The following is a 19,756-nucleotide window of genomic DNA, read 5'->3' on the forward strand; positions in this document are numbered from 1 at the left end:
AAAAAAAAAAAAAAGAACGTAACAAAACGAATAAAAATTAAACTAAAATGTTAAATATTACTGAAAAGCTAATTTAAAATATTAATAAAAAATAAAATAGTATATCAAAAAATACAAAAATAACACTGGTCCTGACACACAAAATGAATACATGACAAAACACACCTAAATTTACATATATATATATCAACCCACACTCACAACTCACCTGGTCAATGCCGCGTCCACGACACTGTAATATAATGACCTCTAGAAGTTTGGCAGCATGGCATTCTGGGTCTTCCCCAGCATCACTAGTTAGGACCTGGGGGGTGAGAGGTCAAAAGGTCAAATGCCAAATGCATATGGAAGAATGACAAAAAAAAAAGCACTTTAAATGGAAAAATGTAATAGAGGAAATGCATATTAAGACCTTTTTGCACATGGTGTAAATGACCTCTAGGTATTTGGGGTCTGACAGCAGCATATTTGTGTCCACGGTAACATAATTGTGCAAGAGGGGCATCATATCTGCATCAACAGGGTAATATATCACATCATTAACCATGTACTCAATATTGCGTCAATCATTTTCAAAAGACTCTCATAAACACGCACATCCATCAACTTAATGACTCTTTCAACCTAGTTCAATCATGACATGATTTATAGCTTAAGGTGGAGCAGAGAGATCAAGTCTGAGCTTGGCGCTCGGCTGCGTTTTACGCCACAGGTGAGGTATCTGAGCTACATGCGTGTCTGAGACCTGTGAAGTAGTCAAAGCAGTCATGCTGGAAGACGTCGTACAGGACCCCCAACAGCTGCCACATCTGAGGGGAGATGGAATAACAGGTGAGTCCAAACGCCAGCGACAAGATCTCCTCATAAAACTCTGAAAAAGACAGAGAGAATGTGATTGATCGCTCCTGAAACAGAGACAGGATGTTCTGAGGACAGTGAAAGATCGCTAAACGATATATACATTACATATTTAAAACGTACTGATATTGAAATTTTCCTTCCAAGCTCCACCATGTGGACAAATGTTGCAATTTTTTGTAAGAGGCGTTCAAACTGACAGATTAAATCGCTGGAGTTTGACAAGCAACTACAGTATGTAACTGCATCTCTACTGTCTTCACTCCCATTGGTAGTTGGGTGGTAGTTCATCTCATTGCTATATTTGCATAAACTCACAAAGTTCAAATTTTCCTCAACTCTGATTGAAAACTTTGCTGTGTTACTGCAAATCGCTATCAGTGTGAACGCATCTTTATGGGGATTTCTTTAAAATTATTTAACGTAACTTATGACATAAAACAATTATTATTACTGAAAATATCCATGATAAATAATCTTGAACAGGAAAATAGTGTCACACACACACCTGCCATACCTATGATGGGTTTCTGGAGGACGAGACCAATCACCTGCAGGCATATTACTTCCAGCTGTTGACTGATCTAAGATCGATAGAAATAGAGAAACAGAGCGAGAGAGAGGGGAAATCAACCTTATTTCTGTTTTCAGAAAACATTCATGTTCAAACAAATCTTGATGCAATTTAAAGAGACCGTTCACCCAAACATGATCATTCTGATCAGCCCAATTTGTGAACAAATCATTCAGACCAGTTTTGTGAACCGGATAAACGTATTCATTTAAAAGATATCAGTCAAAAGAACAATTTGATCATGAATCTGGCATTTCAGTCCATTCCTTGTACAAAGTTAGTGTATGACTTCAAAAAACTTGGAATATGATGCAAAGAATGCATGAAGCCTATTTTGAATAGTACCTCATTCACTTTCACTATAAGAAAACAAGCAGCCAGAATATTTTTCATATAAATATTATATTTGTATGTAATAATATATAATGACTTTTGTATAATTCTGAAATATGTGCAACAATTTTTAGTTTTTCCACTAAAAATGATTCCAATGCAGAACTCTGAATTTTTTTGAATACTTAAGTAAAAATAAAATAGAATTAAATTTAATTAAATTTTAAATGTTTTTGCAAGCTGATATACAAGTAATGAACATTATCATTTAAAAGTTTGGGGGCAATATGATTTTTAAATTATTTTTGAAAGAAGTCTCTTATGCTCATCAAGGCTGCATTTATTTGATCAAAAATACAGTAAAAACAATAATATTGTGAAATATTTTTACAATTTAAAATAACTGTTTTCTTTAAAATAACTGAATTTATTTCTGTAAAGGCAAAATTGAATTTTCAGCATCATTACTCCAGTCTTCAGTGTTACATGATCCTTCAGAAATCATTCTAATAACAGCATTTATTTGAAATAGTAACATTATAAATGTTATAAATGCCTTTGCTGTCACTTCCGACTAATTAAATACATTGATCAATCCACGCTGAATAAAAGTATTCATTTATTTCCCAAAAATATCGGAAAAAACAGTAGCGTATTCTTCTCATGCTAAAAATTCATGAAAAAGGCCTTAAGCACGTGTCCAAACCTCTTTTCGGTCCCCCATGACTGTGAGGATGGTGTCTATGGTGCTGAGGATACCCAGAGCCATCACGGTCTTATCTTCACTTTCCTCGTATTCTTCACTCTGGAGAATCTTGCTGAAGATCTCCGCCTGTGCACAACAACCTCTTTTAGCATGAAACCCTGTAATTACTTAATGCTAAACTGATAAAGCGAGTGCAGTACCAGGTTCTGTGTCATATCCACCGCGATGACGGCCACTTCCTCGCTGTATTCACAGATCATCTTCTGAATGACACCGGTGAGGTCATCGTTCTCGGTTTCTTTGATGATGTGCAGCAGCTCCTGCATCACAGGCTTGATGAAGGGTCGCATGTAGACCTTAGCTGCACTCAAACAATACACAAAAGGTAGAAAGAGGGAAGAATTATGGAAGTACTGGACGGGCAGACAGCAGACTTGCATTTAAATAGGTTAATCCACTTATCACTTAAACCAATTACAGAGCGTAAACCAATTTAATTTAGTAAAACTAATTTGATGCTTAATAAGTCCATTAGTGTTCTGCTGCCTTTTGTTCTCAAATGAAAGTAGACGTATTTACTGTATTTTCATTATGATTTTGGTTTGACAAAGCCGACATATTTTTATTTATTGAAGCTTCTTTTATTTTATTTAAACCGCTGACTTGCATTTTATGAATCACCAGCAAAAAACCTTCTTTACTGTTTTACTGAAGAAAAAAGTCGCCTACATCTTGGATGGCCTGAGGGTGAGCAAAATAACAGCTAATTGTCATTTTTGGGTGAACTATCCATTTAAAGTGTGTGTGTGTGTGGCATCAAACCTTGTTCCTGGTTCCTGACCAGCATCTGCAGTGCAATGGCTGCCTCCACTTTGACCGGCATCTCCTTGTCATCCACCAGGTTCTGTTTGACCAGCTCCACAGCGTTCCTCAGGACCAGCTCGTTATGGAACTTCAGAGGACTGAACGAGTGCAGCACCCAGCACGACTGCACACACACCGCAGAGAGACCAGAATTACGGCTCCATGGAAACCAGTGTTGCTTTGAAGGACTCTTGACAGATGCAGTTTTGATAGCTAAAGCACTGGGCAAAACATACTCTGAAATTCAATAGTCGTGGGTTGTTTGAGTGACCAATTGGTCATGTCCACCAGAAATGGACTATGAGCACAGACCATTAATAGGGTAAATGGTACGATAGTAGACAAATAACCACGCTAATTAACAACTTCAATTGCACAAAACTATTAGAGTTCTCAAAAAAACAACAACAACAAAAAACAAGACAGGAGCATTTCTTACAGCAGGCAATTTGAAATTTGACAGTAATTGTCTTGAAATTTATTGTTGGAGATTTTGTTAAGAATGCGGTGCTTTGATGTCTGTAACGGCACCACTTTAGAGGGTTGAATTTATGGACACAATTTCTCTGAGATGGTTTTATCATGCTGACAGTTAGTCTAATGGTTAGTTATCATGCCAAAACCCTCTCTGAGAAGATCTTTACATTTTTCAAAATAATGTAATTTTTTAGATTTAAATAAAATATAAATCTAAATTTATTTGTATAGCGCTTTTCACAATACACATCGTTTCAAAGCAGCTTTACAGAAAATGCATGAGTCTACATTACAATTTAGAGTGATCTGTTATCAGAAGTGAATGTATCCAAGTAATGTTCATTTAACAAATCAACAGTTCAAGGTAATAGAATCATACAATTTTAATTAAGAAAACTTTAAATGTAAAGAAAAACTCAATAACTGACTAGTCTGTTGTTAAGATGATTAGTTGACCATCCTGACCAATCCTACTGTAAAACTACTAAAAACATTTTTGTTAATTGAAATAAAATACATACAATAAAAAATAAAATATAAATATTAAATGGAATAGATTAAACGAAAATTAGAAATGTTAACTGAAATAAGTTTAAGTACTAACATTATCAAATGAAATAAAACTAAAACTGAAATAAAAATTAAAACCATTTAGATTAAAAAAACAATAAAAATGTCAAAAGCACATAATAAATTTACTAAAAAAAAAAAAGTCAATAAACTGAAAATAAAAAATACATTTGAAAAATAAATCTAATAGTAATAAAACTAATAATAGTATATAAATAATATTAAAAAACACTGATGCCTACTAAATAGTTACAGTGGCATTTAATAATTTCATCTGGCAGTTAAACGGTTGGCAGTAAACACTCACTCACCCGGGCCCTTAAGTAGCCAAGATTAGAGTTGAGCAGAGGAAACACATAGTTTTGTAACATGAGCTCCATCTGGTCCCTGTACACCCGCTTCTGCAGAAAGACAAAGACAAGCAGGAACACTAATGCAGAAAACTGGTAATTAAATTGGGAACACTGAGAAGATCTTGCTTATTGAATCTAACCTTTAGCAAGGGTTGAGCCAAGGTACCGATCACATGCAGTGCTCCATCCTTCCTGCGGGGGTCAGTGTTAGGATCCATGAGGATCTGATGGCAAAACTCCATCATATGTGGCAAGACCTGAGAAGGACATGGAAAGGATGAGAGCATGAACCCACAGGCGATGATAGAACCCATTTACCCCTAAAAATGTGAAATTAAATCATATGTGAATGTGTGACCTCTGTTCATTTTTGCAGAAAACAGCACCTGCAATGAAATACTTGAGGTTATTTCACGCTGAATCCTTCCCTTGAACAGTGCTTCCCTCCAGTATCTCTAGCAAGTAATTCTGATCAGATCTAAAGGCGTTTCGTGGAAAGTCTGGAGTGCTTCTTTGGAATGTGAATGTAAACAAGAGCTCTGGAGTTAAAAAGCGGTCTGAGGGTGGACTCACCTCCTTCCTCTTCCTGGCTGCAGTACATAACAGAGTCTGAGCAGCCGTGGCAGGGGACACATGATCATCATACATATCTACAGCAGAACCACACAGATCAGTCAATCATATCATTACGCAATCTATTCCTGAATTCACTGACAGAAAATTAAACTGCTTGCAAGCAGGCAGTTCTCAATATTTTTCAGCCTCGACTGAAATACATCAGAAAAACCATAATCAACCAAACAGCCATTGTAGTCAACCATATTGAAAATGCTCAATGCATAAATTAAAACTGTTAAAGTCTAGTAATATTAAAAATAAATAAGCTATTTTAATAAAATAAATCAGATTTTGAATTTAAAATAAAAAAATATATATAGTAAATAAATAATAATTAATATATTCATTTAAAAATATTTTAATACATTATTAAAATAACTACGTTTTTATTTTGTACATTTTAATACATTCAAAACTTACATAAGGGCATTTCTGAACGATGATGAGAACACATTGTTGAACTGATGAATGAGTTCTGAATTGATCAATTCACTGATTCACAAAAATGAATCTATCTTGCTGAATCAGACACTATTTTGGCTACCTAAGCATTAAAACATCTTTGTGTTTATGCTCAAATACTCACGAGTTGCGAGACAAGGAGAAACCATGAAATTAGTGCAATGATGTGCTGTCTTTAATAAACGTAATGGCAAAAAATTTGTGAAAATCTAGTTAAAAATAAATAAGTATTAAAATACTAAATAAATATATACATTAACAAAATTAAATAAATAGATAATTCAATTAAAAAAACAATTAAATACCATTTTCTTTTTAGTTTTATAAGTCATTAATATATGAAAAAATGTATATTTTTGAGCAAATTCTGAACTGACCGTTTTCCTGTTTCATCTGAATTTCCCAGCTGGAATGTAATAATGCTATTGAGGTTTTTAATCAGAAACACTATTAAAACATCTCTCTTTTTACACTCTCTCATAGTCATAAATTGGACAATATGTGAAATTAGTGAGAGAACTTAATGGCCAAATAATCAGAATAAGCAAGCTTTACAAAGCAACAAGGAGAAAAAAAAATATTAACCAAGCACACTGACTGAATTTCATGCGGATGTACTCATACGGATCTTCCTGCCATAGTCTTTCATCTTCATCTTTATAGCACATCAGAGGAAACACCACCTCCTGAGTTATAGTCTGCAGAGACAGCGATATTAAGCTGCATGAAAGTCATCATTTATATGAAGTCATGTGATGCTGGTTCCCACCTGCACGTGCGGTTTCATCTGTTTCCATGTGAGCGAGTGCGAGACGCCCTGAGTCATGTAGCTCAGAGCCTGCTGGAGGACGCGAGGACTCACGTACTGCCTCTGTCTGTGCTGGTCGATCACTTTTAACAAGACCTGCAGGTCAAAATATACAAAATAATACACAAAAATACACAATATTCCAAGTTATTGTGATAAAAAATTATGTAATTAATTATACAAAATATACAATTAATGTACAAAATATAATATAATATAATTCCAAGTTATTGTGATCAAAATATACCTCCAATATACAAAATATAATACACAAAAATACACAATATTCCATAATATAATATAATATTCCAAGTTATTGAGGTTTAAAAATGACTGTAAATAATCATAGAAAATATACAATTAATATATAAGAAAAATAATATAATCAAGTTATTGACATTAACAAAATAATTGCTGGGTACTGCTCGGTTTTGAAGTCTGCCATTGTGAAAAGTGAATTTCCTATTAGGGGATCAATAAAGTTCGTTCTATTTTAAGTGACCACAAATGATGCTTGTGGTCTGGCTTGTTTAATCACCTCTCAAACATTCTCGTGATGATGTGCAGAGCCCATTTCTTGCATTTCCACCAGATCAGTTCTGGTCGTCAGAGGAAACACCACCTCCTGAGTTATAGTCTGCAGAGACAGCGATATTAAGCTGCATGAAAGTCATCATTTATATGAAGTCATGTGATGCTGGTTCCCACCTGCACGTGCGGTTTCATCTGTTTCCATGTGAGCGAGTGCGAGACGCCCTGAGTCATGTAGCTCAGAGCCTGCTGGAGGACGCGAGGACTCACGTACTGCCTCTGTCTGTGCTGGTCGATCACTTTTAACAAGACCTGCAGGAAAAAACAGGATCAGCAATCATCGTACCATGGTACCAAAATAATATTGTTTTTAAATGCCATTAGATTTTTGATTTTTTTTTTTTACACTACAAATGCTGTTCATACCTGCTGGATTCCTACAGCATAAGTCTTCAAGAAAAAGTCAGCAAACTCAACATATTCTTTTGTTACATTTCCTGGACTGCCATATCTGAGAATCGAAAATCAGCACAAATCAATTAATAATATAATATAATATAATAAATATAATATAATTCCAAGTTATTTTGATCAAAATATACAAAATATAATATAATAAATATACAAATATATAATTTATAATATATTTATAATAAAGTTCGTTCTATTTTAAGTGACCACAAATGATGCTTGTGGTCTGGCTTGTTTAATCACCTCTCAAACATTCTCGTGATGATGTGCAGAGCCCATTTCTTGCATTTCCACCAGATCAGTTCTGGTCGATCGTCCTCATCAGCTTCCAGAGTCTCCTGAAAATCATTCAGCATCGAGTCATGGAATCATATTTACCAATAAGATCTTAACTGTGAGGAAAAATGCTTCCCAAACATACTGTTGGGACGTCCCGATCCACAACTGTCCGCAGGATCTCCATCCAGTGGGTCATGATGGTGTTATTGATCAGCTGTAGTGGAAGGGAATACTGCAGATGCAAACACAAACCAGGACTTAGCACTTAGCACTTGGGAATAACCTGGTAAACAAATGAAACAAATGCTCACACACACCTGTACAAGTGCATGGAAAATCTTTAGGATTTGCTTCTGTATCAGAACTGAGATGAAGGTGGCATCAGACAGGAGTTGAGTGATGAGTTGCTGGATCCGTGGCAAGAAGATCTGCATTGCAGCCAACAGGGGGTCCCGCTCCTCAGCCTTCTTAAACCTGACCACCACAGAACCATAATGATCAACTTTCATACATATTTCAATTTACTCTTTCATAGACCTCTGATTCAAAGGAATAGTTCACCCAAGAATTACAATTTTGGGGCAATTTGCTTAACTTCAGGCCAACCAAATGAGTTTGTTTTTTTCATCAGAACAGATTTGGAGCATTACATCACTTGCTCACCAGTGGATCCTCTGTAGTGAATGGGTGCCGTCAGAATGAGAGTCCAAACAGCTGATAAAAACATCACAATAATACACAAGCAATCCACACGACTCCAGTCCATCAGTCCAAAGTCATGTGAAGTTAAAAATCTGTGTATTTGGAAAATGAACAAATCCATCATTAAATCAAACTGTTGCTTCATGTTAAAATATGAGTCCTCTATCCATAATATTGCTTTGTCCAGTGAAAAAAGTTGTCTCATCTGAATCAGGAGAGAAATATGCACACATCAAGCATCAAGAAAACACTTCAAAACAAATATGTTGGTGGATTCTGAAGTTTGACGACAAAGGAGAATGGACTTTTTCACTGGAGGAAGCATTATTATGGATTATGGAATTGTATTTTGACAGTTCATTTTTGAGTGAACTATTCCTTTAACCTCAATCTGATTTGAGGGTGACAATTATGACATGACTAAACTGTGAAATATCCTTAAGAGAAACAAAAATCTTGTGGTTCACTCACTCATAGTTTTTGACGAGTTGGTAAAGAGCGAGCAGACTCCCGTACCAGCTCCCACTGTTCTGTGACTGCAGATACAGATTAATTTTGTCCACTACGCCCGTCCACCGTCCAGGAAAGTCGTGTTTTATTATGGCACGCAAGCATACTGTCAACTGAGCCCTGCCAACCGACAAAAAAAAGTCATTTTCAAGCAATAACACCTGCAAAAATGCCGTACTTGCACAACTGACTCACCTTAAGGACTCTGGACAGCGAATAATGGCCTCCACCATGTTTTCTCGGATCTGTCCGCGATCGTTCTCATGAATGTTGAAAGGAAACACCACCTCCCCCAGAGTGGGCTCTCGGTCCTGCCAGTACTGACTCACCATGTTCTTCAGGTAGATGGCAGCTAGAGGAAGAATATAATGACTAACGGTAAAGGGAAAGATCTCAATCCAGAATGATTCCACTTGGGTCATTCAGATTCAGAATCTCAGCTTGATTAATCAGTCATTTCTAAAGGTATAAAAATAGGAGCTCTCACCTGCCTGTCGCACAGGAAACTCCACCTGGTCCGACACAATGATCTGCAGCAGAGTTGGGGCGAAGTTGATGATCTTGTAAGACTGAAAAAAAAAAAAAAAAGAAATTCAAGAGACTGATGACTTTGATTTTTTGCAAACATTAGCAATCTGCGATCCTACATGGTCTATCTGGACTCAAGTGTCACTGTTCTCAGTGATTCTCAACTGGCTTTTCATCAGGACCGAGATCAAGTGGCGACCCAATATAGCTCCAAAATTATTACATTATCACACAAAATTGTTGGTTTCATGCTACCTGTATCCAATAATTCAGAATTACTGAAATAGCTTATAGTGAGAAAATATCATTAAATCCTCTTCATAACAAATATAACAAACAACCGATTGGATGTCAAATATAATGCAAAGAACTGAAATAATGAAACTAATTCATTAAAAAGAAATTGTACGCTTTTTGTATGCAGGCACATCAGCTCTCCCAAACACATTCGAGTTTATCTAGAAGAGAACTGACTTTGTATAGAGCACTTTGCACAGAGTGCAGATTGCACCGAATTGCATCAGTGGTCTGCAATGGTGATTTACATGCAGCAGAATCAGGACACAATGAAAAATATCATATCGCAGTATAACACCTATAAACTCTGTAGTAGTGCACATTGCACCTCATTCATTAGGGGTATTAGGTTTTTTATTTCTCTCTCTCTGGCATCAAGACTAAACCAGACCAGATCTTAGAATAAAGCACAGGTCACAAATATTATTTTAAATAGGCATTTGCCTCTGTTGTTGCACACTGATGCCTTGATGCAATGCAACTAGTTTGCAACATTATACAAACAAAATCAACCATCTAAATAGTAAACAAAGATAAAATAGTGACTAATTAAACATGAACCTGCCTTATGCATTAAAATCAGGCCCTAACTTAGAATATTCACTGAAAGCATCTCTGCTCTTATGGTGTTTGTGTTTCCTAGAGAAACATCAAACTTCTCTAGATGGTTCACTGACCTGGTTGAGTTCATTCTCAGCCGCTAGCCTGAGATTCGGGTCTATGGTGCCCTTCAGAGCCTGTATGATTCGATTGGGATCCATTAGACCCGATGCGATGGATTAATCTGAATAAATTTGGACTATCGGACAGATGCGTGGACGATCAGTTGTCTCCGATCTTACAAGCAGCCCTGCCCCAGTCTGCCGGCGACCGACTGTCAGCGTCGCAAAGAACAAAGCCGAAGCGAAACGTTTACGGCAGAAGCTGGCATGACAACTGCTGCCCACGCGAAAAATTAAAGGGACCTTTTTTATTATGACTGTGATGTAAACATTTAAACTGCATCTAAATGGCGGCCTATTTAGAATTAAAAATTGCACTTAAAATCTAAAAGTATATGCCACTATTCAGAATGTATATACATTTGTTACAGGTTTATAAATGTAAGTTTATTCTGAATAGTTTTGAATTATTGACTAAAACAAATTGTTTCGACAGCTTTTTTATTTTGCTACTGAGTCTTTGCAATATAATAAGGTTTAATGAATAGATATAGAGATATAACAAATAGTTTATATTTAAAATCAAGTTTGAACCATTTCTTGTATAGGATGCGCGTTTCGTATATATACTTATTGTCTCCTTTGATGTGCCGTAGTGTTGTCATTGAAAAGTGTCATGGTGGCGTTTAGCACCAAGAATGTGCATTTTACCAACAGAAAACCGTTTGAATCGCTTAATTTCGATGGTGTGATTAATTTTGGTCTTTTCCAGCGACCGCGACTGTCGGACACAACATAACGCGCGCATCAAACAGTTTAATAACGCTGTCGCGTGAATGTGCGGCAGCTGCAAGTGGAACTGCGCTGATTCTCACTGTCATCATGTGTGACACGCAGCGCGACGATGAGCTCCGGCCGGTTCCAAAAGAGCGAGCCGTGCTCGAGAGTTTCTTCACTCAGCTCGGGATGTTCTGGTTCGACAGAGCGAAGGATTATGTGGAGAAGGAGAAGGACGCCAGTAAGAGCGCGGGGGCCATCTGGGCGTCCCTGCTGGCCGCTCTCGCACACCTGGCAGCCGCGGAGAAAGCCTACCACAACATGACTTTCCTCGGGCAGAAACTAGGTGTGAGAGAAGCATTTCCAAATCTGCTGGTGCTACCGTGGAGCCCATTTCCTCCACACAAGAAAAAAATAAAATTATTAAATAAAAATGATGACATAAAAGTCAAAATTATAAGTATGGATTACAGATATCGACACACAATTCTGAGATAAAGTCAGAATTATAAGATATAAATGGATAAATTAAAATAACAATTATGAGATTAAGTCGAAATTGATATTAAACAATAAAATTGAGGTAAAACGGTGAAATTGACACAAAATATGAGATTTCAGGTCACAGTTATGAGATGGAAAATAAACATTATGACTGTCAAAATGATGAGAAAGTAAACATTGAGATACCAAGTCATAATTATGAAATTGAAAGTCGAAATTATGAGATAAAAGGTCATAATTTAAACATAAGAACTGACGTCAATTATGACAAGTCATAATTGACAGTCAAAATTAAGTCATAATCACAACAAAGCTATAAAGTTGACAAAACATTTGACATGTTATAATTGACATTTTTTCATAACACATAATTGTAATTATATCATAATTATGATTTGTTGTAATTGACTATCTCAAATTTGATATTTAATGCCAATACATAATTATTTGTGATTTGTCATAATTATAACTTTTCACTTATCACTTAATGTTTCCATTTATCTCAAATTCCGCTTTTACGTCATAATACATCATTTTAAATTTTAATGTGATTTGACATAATTATGACAGTATCTCATGAATTTTATTTTATTTTTTTATGTAAAACTTGATTAAATTTGACTTTGGGTAAAACTTGATTTACCAGAGCATGATATTTTTCTTACGTGATGGAAATCAGCTTCCACAGGTATCAGATGGTAACACTTTCTGATTATGCTAGTAATTCAGTAACATCATGGCAAGATGATGTTTTTTGGACCTTTGCCAGGATAATACCATGCTTTTTTTTATGTGCCATAACAAGCCATAGAGAAAAAAATAGCATTACCCTACATGTACCATGGTAATGTCATGTTTCGAATATGCCAAAAACGTGGTATTACCCTGATCCAAGTCCAAAAAACACTGGATGGTACTGTTCATGTACCAAGCCAATGTAATGTATGTTATTTTTTGGACCCTGTGTGACAGGGTAGTATAATTGAAATACAGCAGATGGTGCCATGTGGTCATACATAATGCATCTCCATCTGTGTGTTCTGTTATTGAATTAATATTCAAGCTGAAACACTAGAAGTGCCTCCTGCATTGTATTGTTTTAATGCCACCATATTAAAGTATGTGTATCATGCAGGTGGTCAGTCATTCTTCAGCCGCAAGGATTCCATCAGAACCATCTATACGTCCCTGAACAACGAACTGAAGAAGGTGGTCTCCATGGGCCGCCACACATCCGGAGGTTCCACTCCCAACCTGGAGGATCTCCTGCCCCATTTGTCAGAGCAGCTGTGTCACTTTACGCAGGCCAGGATGGAGATCGCTGACTTCTACGAGAAGATGCATTCTCTGGGCAGCCAGAAGACTGTGAACTCTGAGGAGCTCGTGAGCACGCTGGAGAGCATTCTGCAGAAGTACAGTTCCAGGTGAGAAACAGGGGCGGCGCTGATGCTGTGTGTGCAAATGCTTCATTGAGTCGTTTTAGAATCATTACAATTATTAAAAACAATGGTCATTTTGTATATTACTGAAATGGTCTACGAATGGTTTTAGATTATGAGGATCATTCTGTGTGTGTGTGTTGCGAGGGTCTCTGTGTTGTTGTGTGTTATCCATGCCAGCAGAGGGAGCTGTGGCTCACCTTGCTCACATTTACCCTTTATTTATTTATTTTATTTTTTTACACCCAAAACACATGGAATAGAAAAAGTATGAAAGCCCATGTCCACCTCAGAGTAAACAAAAATAAAAGTAATTTAAAATGAGAATTCTTTTAAAATCTTTACTCAGAAATGGACTTGAACAGAAAATGGATTAATTAATGAGGTGCATTTAAATTAAATTAAGTTTTGATAAAAGCATCTGTATGTATATATAAGTATTTTATAAGTTTTATTTAAAGGATACAGCTTCACTATTATTAAATAAAATAATAATTATTAAACTAAAAATAATAAATACCATGAATTATTAAATATATATGTTTAATTCGATTTTTAATTAATTACTCAGAAATGAGCTTATACAAAATTACCAATAATTTCCTTATAAACAAATGGAGCTGCTGAAGGAAAATGTGCTACATTTAAAGGTGCATTTGATGTCTTTTTTTAAAGCATATGGCAAATAATATATATTTTTTTTGCCATATGCTTTAAAAAAAGACATCAAATGCACCTTTAAATGTAGCACATATACATATATATATATATATATATTTTTTTACATTATATTAATATATAGTGGCATAAAAAAATAGCGATAGATACAAGTTCACGAAATATTGTTCAAGCCCTTTCCAAAAAAATCTCTTCTCATTTGGTTTGAAAAAAATCACAAGAAGTTTGAAAAAATCTGTTCTCGAAGCTCATTTGGATTTTACAAAATTATCTTTAAAATACAGTATCCTGAAAAAGGGACGCAAGTTGAAAAACTACTTAAATTGACCTTTAAATTACAAGGTTGTTCTAGCAGAAATCATGTTATAGTGTGAGGACAAGTGATGTATGATAAAGCAGTATGTGAGCCCAGCACCTGGTTAATGACATCTGAAGCCGAGCGCTCCCACTGACTGCTCAAGGTGAACTCTGCTCTTCACTAAAGGAAGAGAGAGAGAGATGGAAGGAAGGAAGGGTGCCAAATGTTGAGTCATCGCTGGAGTAGAAGAGACGAGATCTCACAAATGTTATCTGATCAATTAATCAGTCAGCCAAGTGCTTAGCAGAGATTCGGCTCTTGCCAGCAGTGTGACGCTACAGAGGGTCTGCAGAGGCTGACCTTGAGAAATCAGCTGTGAACTCAATTAAATGTCTGCTGGCCTACAGAGAAAATGTGATTTAAATGTGAATCTTTGTGTTGCAAAAATGATTTCCAAACAGGTTTCCTCAAACACTCCCCATCTTCCATTGGCTGGTAAAACAGATAGCCCCGCCCGAAACTCTCACTATTGGTTGGCGTGTTGTGCTGGTCAGGACGTTCTCACAGTAACAGGATTTACAAATGGCTTATCTCAGAATTAAACCGTAATAGAAAGTACTCTTCTGCCAGCCTTTTTTATGAAGAAGCTCACTTTTCTTTCTCTCTCTGTCATTTCCTCATGCTCTCTTTCCGGCTGCCTGCTAAGACATGTAATTAATGATCAGTCAGGGGTGAAGAATTTTCACGCTGCTGCTGAATGCAGGAGATGTAATGAGCTCCCTGCCGGCCTGCAGTATTCATGACTTTCTCCAGCACTAATGAGCAAAGAGAACAAGCTGGCGAGGCGTCGCTTGCTCAAACACAAACGGGACACACAGATCGCAGGATTACAGAGATGTTGACAATCATCCACCATCTTGTATTAATATCAGAGTTCCATTTCACGTAGGGCTGCACGATATTGAAAACAAATTCTATTGCGATATTTTTTTCTCCAAGATATATTATAGAATAAAATTATTGTAAAACTATGAAAACATACAGGAATTTTCTCAAGATGATTTGAATAGCAATATTTGGAAATAATTAATAATTTTAGATTTAGTTGGTTGTTTGCTGAGGAGTGCATCTGCATTTAAAATGATTCAAAAAATCAAAAATAACTTTTTTTTTTTAGTGTGAACCATCCTTTTACCCCCGGTTTCACAGACAAGGCTTAAGCCTAGTTCCAGAATAAAATGTAAGTCTGAGCTGTGTCAACTGAAAGAAACTTGCACTGACTGATCTTAAAATATATCAGTGCCTTTGTTTTGTCTCAAGATGCACACCAGTAATGTGTTTTCTAAGGCATGTTTATGAAAAATGACTTAAATGTCCTAATTGAACTATGACCTAATCCTGGTTTAGTCTAAACCCTGTCTGTGAAACCAGGGTTTAAGAGTTGAACAATTTTGGAAATACACTTGGGTTACTTTTTACAAGAACCAACTTAAATCTCTTTCCACAACCATAAAGTGAACAGAATTTAAAAATATATATATTTCTTCCAAATTATGTTTTCATAAGCCTCATTCCCATAGCTTTTTGACCAATTTAATGACTATAAAATAATTATTTTTATTGTGATTATTATTACTACATTAAAATATTAAATAAATATTACAATAAAACGACTACTGTAAAGTAATTATGTATTTGATAATTTTACAAAAATTACACATTTTGAAGTTGAAACTGATAAACTACTTTAAAACGTACTTAATATTTTTTATTTTAATTTAAAATAATAATTATATAAAAATAATTAAATAATTCTGTAGTGTGTAAAGGAAAAAAAAAATCAATAATTGAAAAAAATAATTTTTGTACAGTGTGTAAATGAACAGTAGCGCGCTTCACTTTGAATTCTGCAGCACATTACGTTATTATCCTTTGCATTTTGCCTATTGCATTAAACCATTTCGATACATTGTACAGCCCTAATTTTGTGCCATTTTGTTTCTTTTAGATTCCACCATCCAATCCTGAGCCGTCTTGAGAGCAGCTTCCAGGTGGAGGTGGACGTGTTGACGCAGCTGTTACGATGCCAGGCGCAGATCTCCGAGTGGCATTTCCTGCCATCTCTGCTGAATCTGCATGGCGCCCATTCCAAACTTCAGGCATGGGGTCAGGTGTTCGAGCGGCAAAGAGAAACCAGGAAACACCTTTTCGGAGGCCAATCCCAGAAGGCCATGCAGCTGCCACACCTCTACCTGTGGCTGCAGCGCCTTCAGGCGACGCTCCAAGCAAAGTTCAGCTTCTACTTCCACGAGGCTCTGAGCCGCCAAACGTCACAGTCCGAAATGAAAACCCTGACGGCTCGCACCTCCCTAGATTACTTCGGCAAGATCTCGGGCTTCATTCGCAAGCACGACGCTTCGAATGTCTCCTTGGTCTTCGACAACCGTGGCTCCGAGAGCTTTCAGGGACACGGATACCACCATCCGCACTCTTACCGTGAAGCTCCTAAAGGTGTGGACCAGTTTCCAGCCGTCGTGTCGCTTCCTGGCGGAGAAAGGCCGGTCACGCATTGGCCCAATGTCATCATGATCATGAGCGACCGCTCCACGGAGCTCAACGCTTTGGATAAGGTGGTCCACTTTTATGATGATAAAGTCCAGAGCACCTACTTCCTTGCACGGCCCGAGCCGCACTTCACTGTGGTGGTGATCTTTGACGGGAGGAAGTCAGAGAGGGACACGAACATCGTGGCATTCCTGCAGGAGCTGACGGGATCGCTGAGGAACACCAAACCCTTCACTACACTCAAACCAGGCTCCAAGGGCTGAACTCTTTCATATTTATCAATATATACTATTTTTCACCCCAAATATAGTTTATTTTAAAAGGACATTTACCTCGATATCAGTTGCTGTTGCGCTTTTATTCACTGTGCTGCTAAAACTCGTCGAATATAAACCATTTTATTCTTTTCCCTTTGAACAGCTACCAAAGAGGTCCAAAAGCTTCATGATTCAAACACTTTCAGACCAAAGACGAATATCACAGCCGTGACTGTCTTGTTTTTTTTAATGTGCTCACAAATGAGTTATTTAAGCAATTGGATTTGCTTTACCGTATGTGAAAGGGACCCACTGCAAATAATTTGCCTTCCCCTTTTATTGTTAATTTGCTGTGCATTTTAATAGCCTTTGGTTTTAATGTTTTGACTTTTTTTGACCATTGTGCACATTTTCACTTCTGAAATAAAGTTTGGAATTGTCTGTCATACTATAACTGTACAGACTTCTTTCTCTTAGGGAATAAAATAATTATGGATAAAAAAACGTTTTGATTGCACATGTGCATTTCTTTGGGTTGCAGTGATTAACAAAATTAAATCTACTGAATTACTTCAGCTTCAAATTCTTATTGATTCAAAGAGCCTCTTCAATTGGCATTCAATGTGATCTATAGTACTGTTTGAAAGCTTGAAGGTTTGTAAGATTTTTCATATTTTTGAAAAGTCTTATTCTCACAAAGGTTGCATATTTGATCAAAATCCAGTAAAACAGTAATATTGTTGAAACGGTAATATATTAAAATAACTTGTTGGCAAAGCTGAATTTTCAGCATCATTGCTCCATTCTTCAGTGTCACATGATCCTTCAGAAGTCATTTTAATATGCTGATTAGCTGCTCAAGAAACATTTTCTTTTCAACCATTCCTGGGTGCGTTTTAAAGTGTTTATGGTCATTGTCCTGCTGGAAATCCCAGGACCTTCATGGTAATTCAGTGCACAATTTCAATTAAAAATAACTATACCTATTCAAACGTGAATACGTTTTGGGATTTCGGTGTGATATAAATGGCGACTGATTATTTTCTTGTTATGGTTCACTGCAACCCAATAAAATCCATAGGTCACAGCTGTACATATGAGAGTTAACATCTTTACTGAAGGACAGCAGAAAGGATGTCCCAGCTTGCATTTGAAAAATGGATGAAGATTAATATAAATCAAAACATTAAAGATTGATAGCTTTATACCCATAACACAAGACAGTGAAAACAAGCTCACAAAACATAAGCAAATCTGAAACCACCGTGGGGTCCAAAGGTCTGAGATCACATTAAAAATCTGGATTCAAAATCAAATTTAAAATTAACCAAGAAATGCTGTGATGTAAAATTAAAAAGAAAACTTAAATCATGCTGGAGAACATGATTAGCAGGTTTTACACAAAATTGTTCACGCAGCTAAAGCAAAAGGAACAAACTAAATATATATTATGATATTCACATTGCATTTTCAATTCAACATGAAATAGCAGTAGTATTATATTAAAATGCAAAATAAAAAGTGGTCTAAGACTTTTGGACCGCATTGAATGTCTAATATCTATAATTTTACCTCCACTTTAGAATCTGCCAAGTTAAGGTGCATGATGGGAAATGATTCCTTGCTAAAAGACTGTGACCTCCACTCCTGTATGAGCCATAAAAGCATCCTCGAATCTTCCTACATTTTTAACGGCAAGACTGAAATAAGAGGACAGGTTATTATTAGTGTACAAAACATGGATCCAGGCAGATGGATTGTAATGTTTAAAGGAACAGTGCACTAAAATCCTTCACAATCATTCATCTTTTATGTTCTATAGAGGAGTGGTTTGTATAAAATGGTAATAATAACAAAATGTTATTTTTGGGTGCACAGTCTCTGTGATTGTAGATCATCATATGCTTTTTACTCACCGTTTAGTTTTAGTATGCGTCAATCCATCACTAAACTGAAATATACCAACAAAAAATTACAATGCACCATTTTTGAGACATATTAACTTTCCTTTATTTCAAAGACATTCAGTTTCGACACATTTTAAAATGCACTGGAACATGATTTAATGCTACATGCCAATACAGTCCTATACATGAAAGTGCGACATCACAATGGATTAAATGTACATATTTATTATTTGTTCAGGATATTAAATATCTGGAAAGAGCTCTAGCGTTATTATTATTATAATTTAACTTGGGGAACGACTCTTCAGAGAGCGATGGGAGCACACACCCTTGGCAGACCAGGCTCCTGCATTCAACATGCATCCTGAAAGGCACTTTCATGTGAACACAGTGTGTGTGTGTGTGTGTGTGTGTGTGTATGTGTGTGTAGGAGGGTGGGGCGATAATCATAGATATTCACATTGCTTGGAAAAGGACAAAAAGGTGGGCGTTGGACCGACAAGCGGTCGCAGTCATATGAAAGAGCGCCAGTAAGAAATGAAGGTAAAAAAATAGAACAGGTAGAAAAACGTAAAAGCAGCAGTCAAAAAAGTGGAAAAACAATCATTGTTAGTGTATAAAAAAGTGAAACAAGGCCGTTCAGTTGTAAAACAACTCACCTCACCTTCATGCATATTTACACACCCTCGTTTCACACACACACACACACACACACACACACACACACA

The 19,756-nt window shown here is 36.4% G+C and overlaps 2 protein-coding genes across 4 annotated transcripts in view; one reads left to right on the top strand and one right to left on the bottom strand.

Moving 5' to 3' along the window:
* The window catches only part of ipo8 (importin 8), a 16,535-nt gene extending 5,708 nt beyond the window's left edge, over positions 1-10,827 (bottom strand). Inside the window, exons 1-20 of one of the 3 annotated variants that reach the window (XM_016444080.1) lie at positions 10,619-10,827; positions 9,604-9,685; positions 9,312-9,468; positions 9,078-9,236; positions 8,222-8,378; positions 8,047-8,136; positions 7,869-7,963; positions 7,581-7,665; positions 6,585-6,719; positions 6,414-6,513; positions 5,309-5,385; positions 4,876-4,992; positions 4,694-4,783; positions 3,294-3,459; positions 2,672-2,832; positions 2,472-2,597; positions 1,367-1,442; positions 746-871; positions 413-510; positions 209-304 (exon numbers count right to left, since the gene is read on the bottom strand). In XM_016444080.1, the coding sequence (XP_016299566.1) occupies positions 209-304; positions 413-510; positions 746-871; positions 1,367-1,442; positions 2,472-2,597; positions 2,672-2,832; positions 3,294-3,459; positions 4,694-4,783; positions 4,876-4,992; positions 5,309-5,385; positions 6,414-6,513; positions 6,585-6,719; positions 7,581-7,665; positions 7,869-7,963; positions 8,047-8,136; positions 8,222-8,378; positions 9,078-9,236; positions 9,312-9,468; positions 9,604-9,685; positions 10,619-10,702 (2,277 nt within the window). In that variant the 5' untranslated portion in view covers positions 10,703-10,827. Of the gene's footprint in view, positions 1-208; positions 305-412; positions 511-745; positions 872-1,366; positions 1,443-2,471; positions 2,598-2,671; positions 2,833-3,293; positions 3,460-4,693; positions 4,784-4,875; positions 4,993-5,308; positions 5,386-6,413; positions 6,514-6,584; positions 6,720-7,331; positions 7,467-7,580; positions 7,666-7,868; positions 7,964-8,046; positions 8,137-8,221; positions 8,379-9,077; positions 9,237-9,311; positions 9,469-9,603; positions 9,686-10,618 lie in introns of all 3 variants that reach the window. The other 2 variants (XM_016444082.1, XM_016444081.1) reach the window with 2 other exon arrangements.
* A 439-nt stretch (positions 10,828-11,266) lies between these two features.
* Positions 11,267-17,307, top strand: LOC107656252 (UPF0536 protein C12orf66 homolog). The gene is made up of 3 exons (XM_016444009.1): positions 11,267-11,726; positions 13,020-13,308; positions 16,308-17,307. The coding sequence occupies exons 1-3, from the start codon at positions 11,486-11,488 to the stop codon at positions 17,125-17,127; spliced, it is 1,350 nt and encodes a 449-aa protein (XP_016299495.1). The 5' UTR covers positions 11,267-11,485; the 3' UTR covers positions 17,128-17,307.
* Positions 17,308-19,756: the final 2,449 nt, after the last annotated feature.

The sequence above is a fragment of the Sinocyclocheilus anshuiensis genome, unplaced genomic scaffold (assembly GCF_001515605.1).
Source record: "Sinocyclocheilus anshuiensis isolate Anshui unplaced genomic scaffold, SAMN03320099.WGS_v1.1 scaffold183, whole genome shotgun sequence".
Classification (NCBI taxonomy): domain Eukaryota; kingdom Metazoa; phylum Chordata; class Actinopteri; order Cypriniformes; family Cyprinidae; genus Sinocyclocheilus; species Sinocyclocheilus anshuiensis.

Bases quoted from the DNA above. Each gene is read 5' to 3' on its own strand.
- LOC107656252 (XM_016444009.1), top strand. From the start codon at position 11,486: ATGTGTGACACGCAGCGCGACGATGAGCTCCGGCCGGTTCCAAAAGAG. The intron at 11,727-13,019 runs GTGTGAGAGAAG...TGTATCATGCAG, and splicing joins TTTCCTCGGGCAGAAACTAG to GTGGTCAGTCATTCTTCAGC. The intron at 13,309-16,307 runs GTGAGAAACAGG...TGTTTCTTTTAG, and splicing joins CTGCAGAAGTACAGTTCCAG to ATTCCACCATCCAATCCTGA.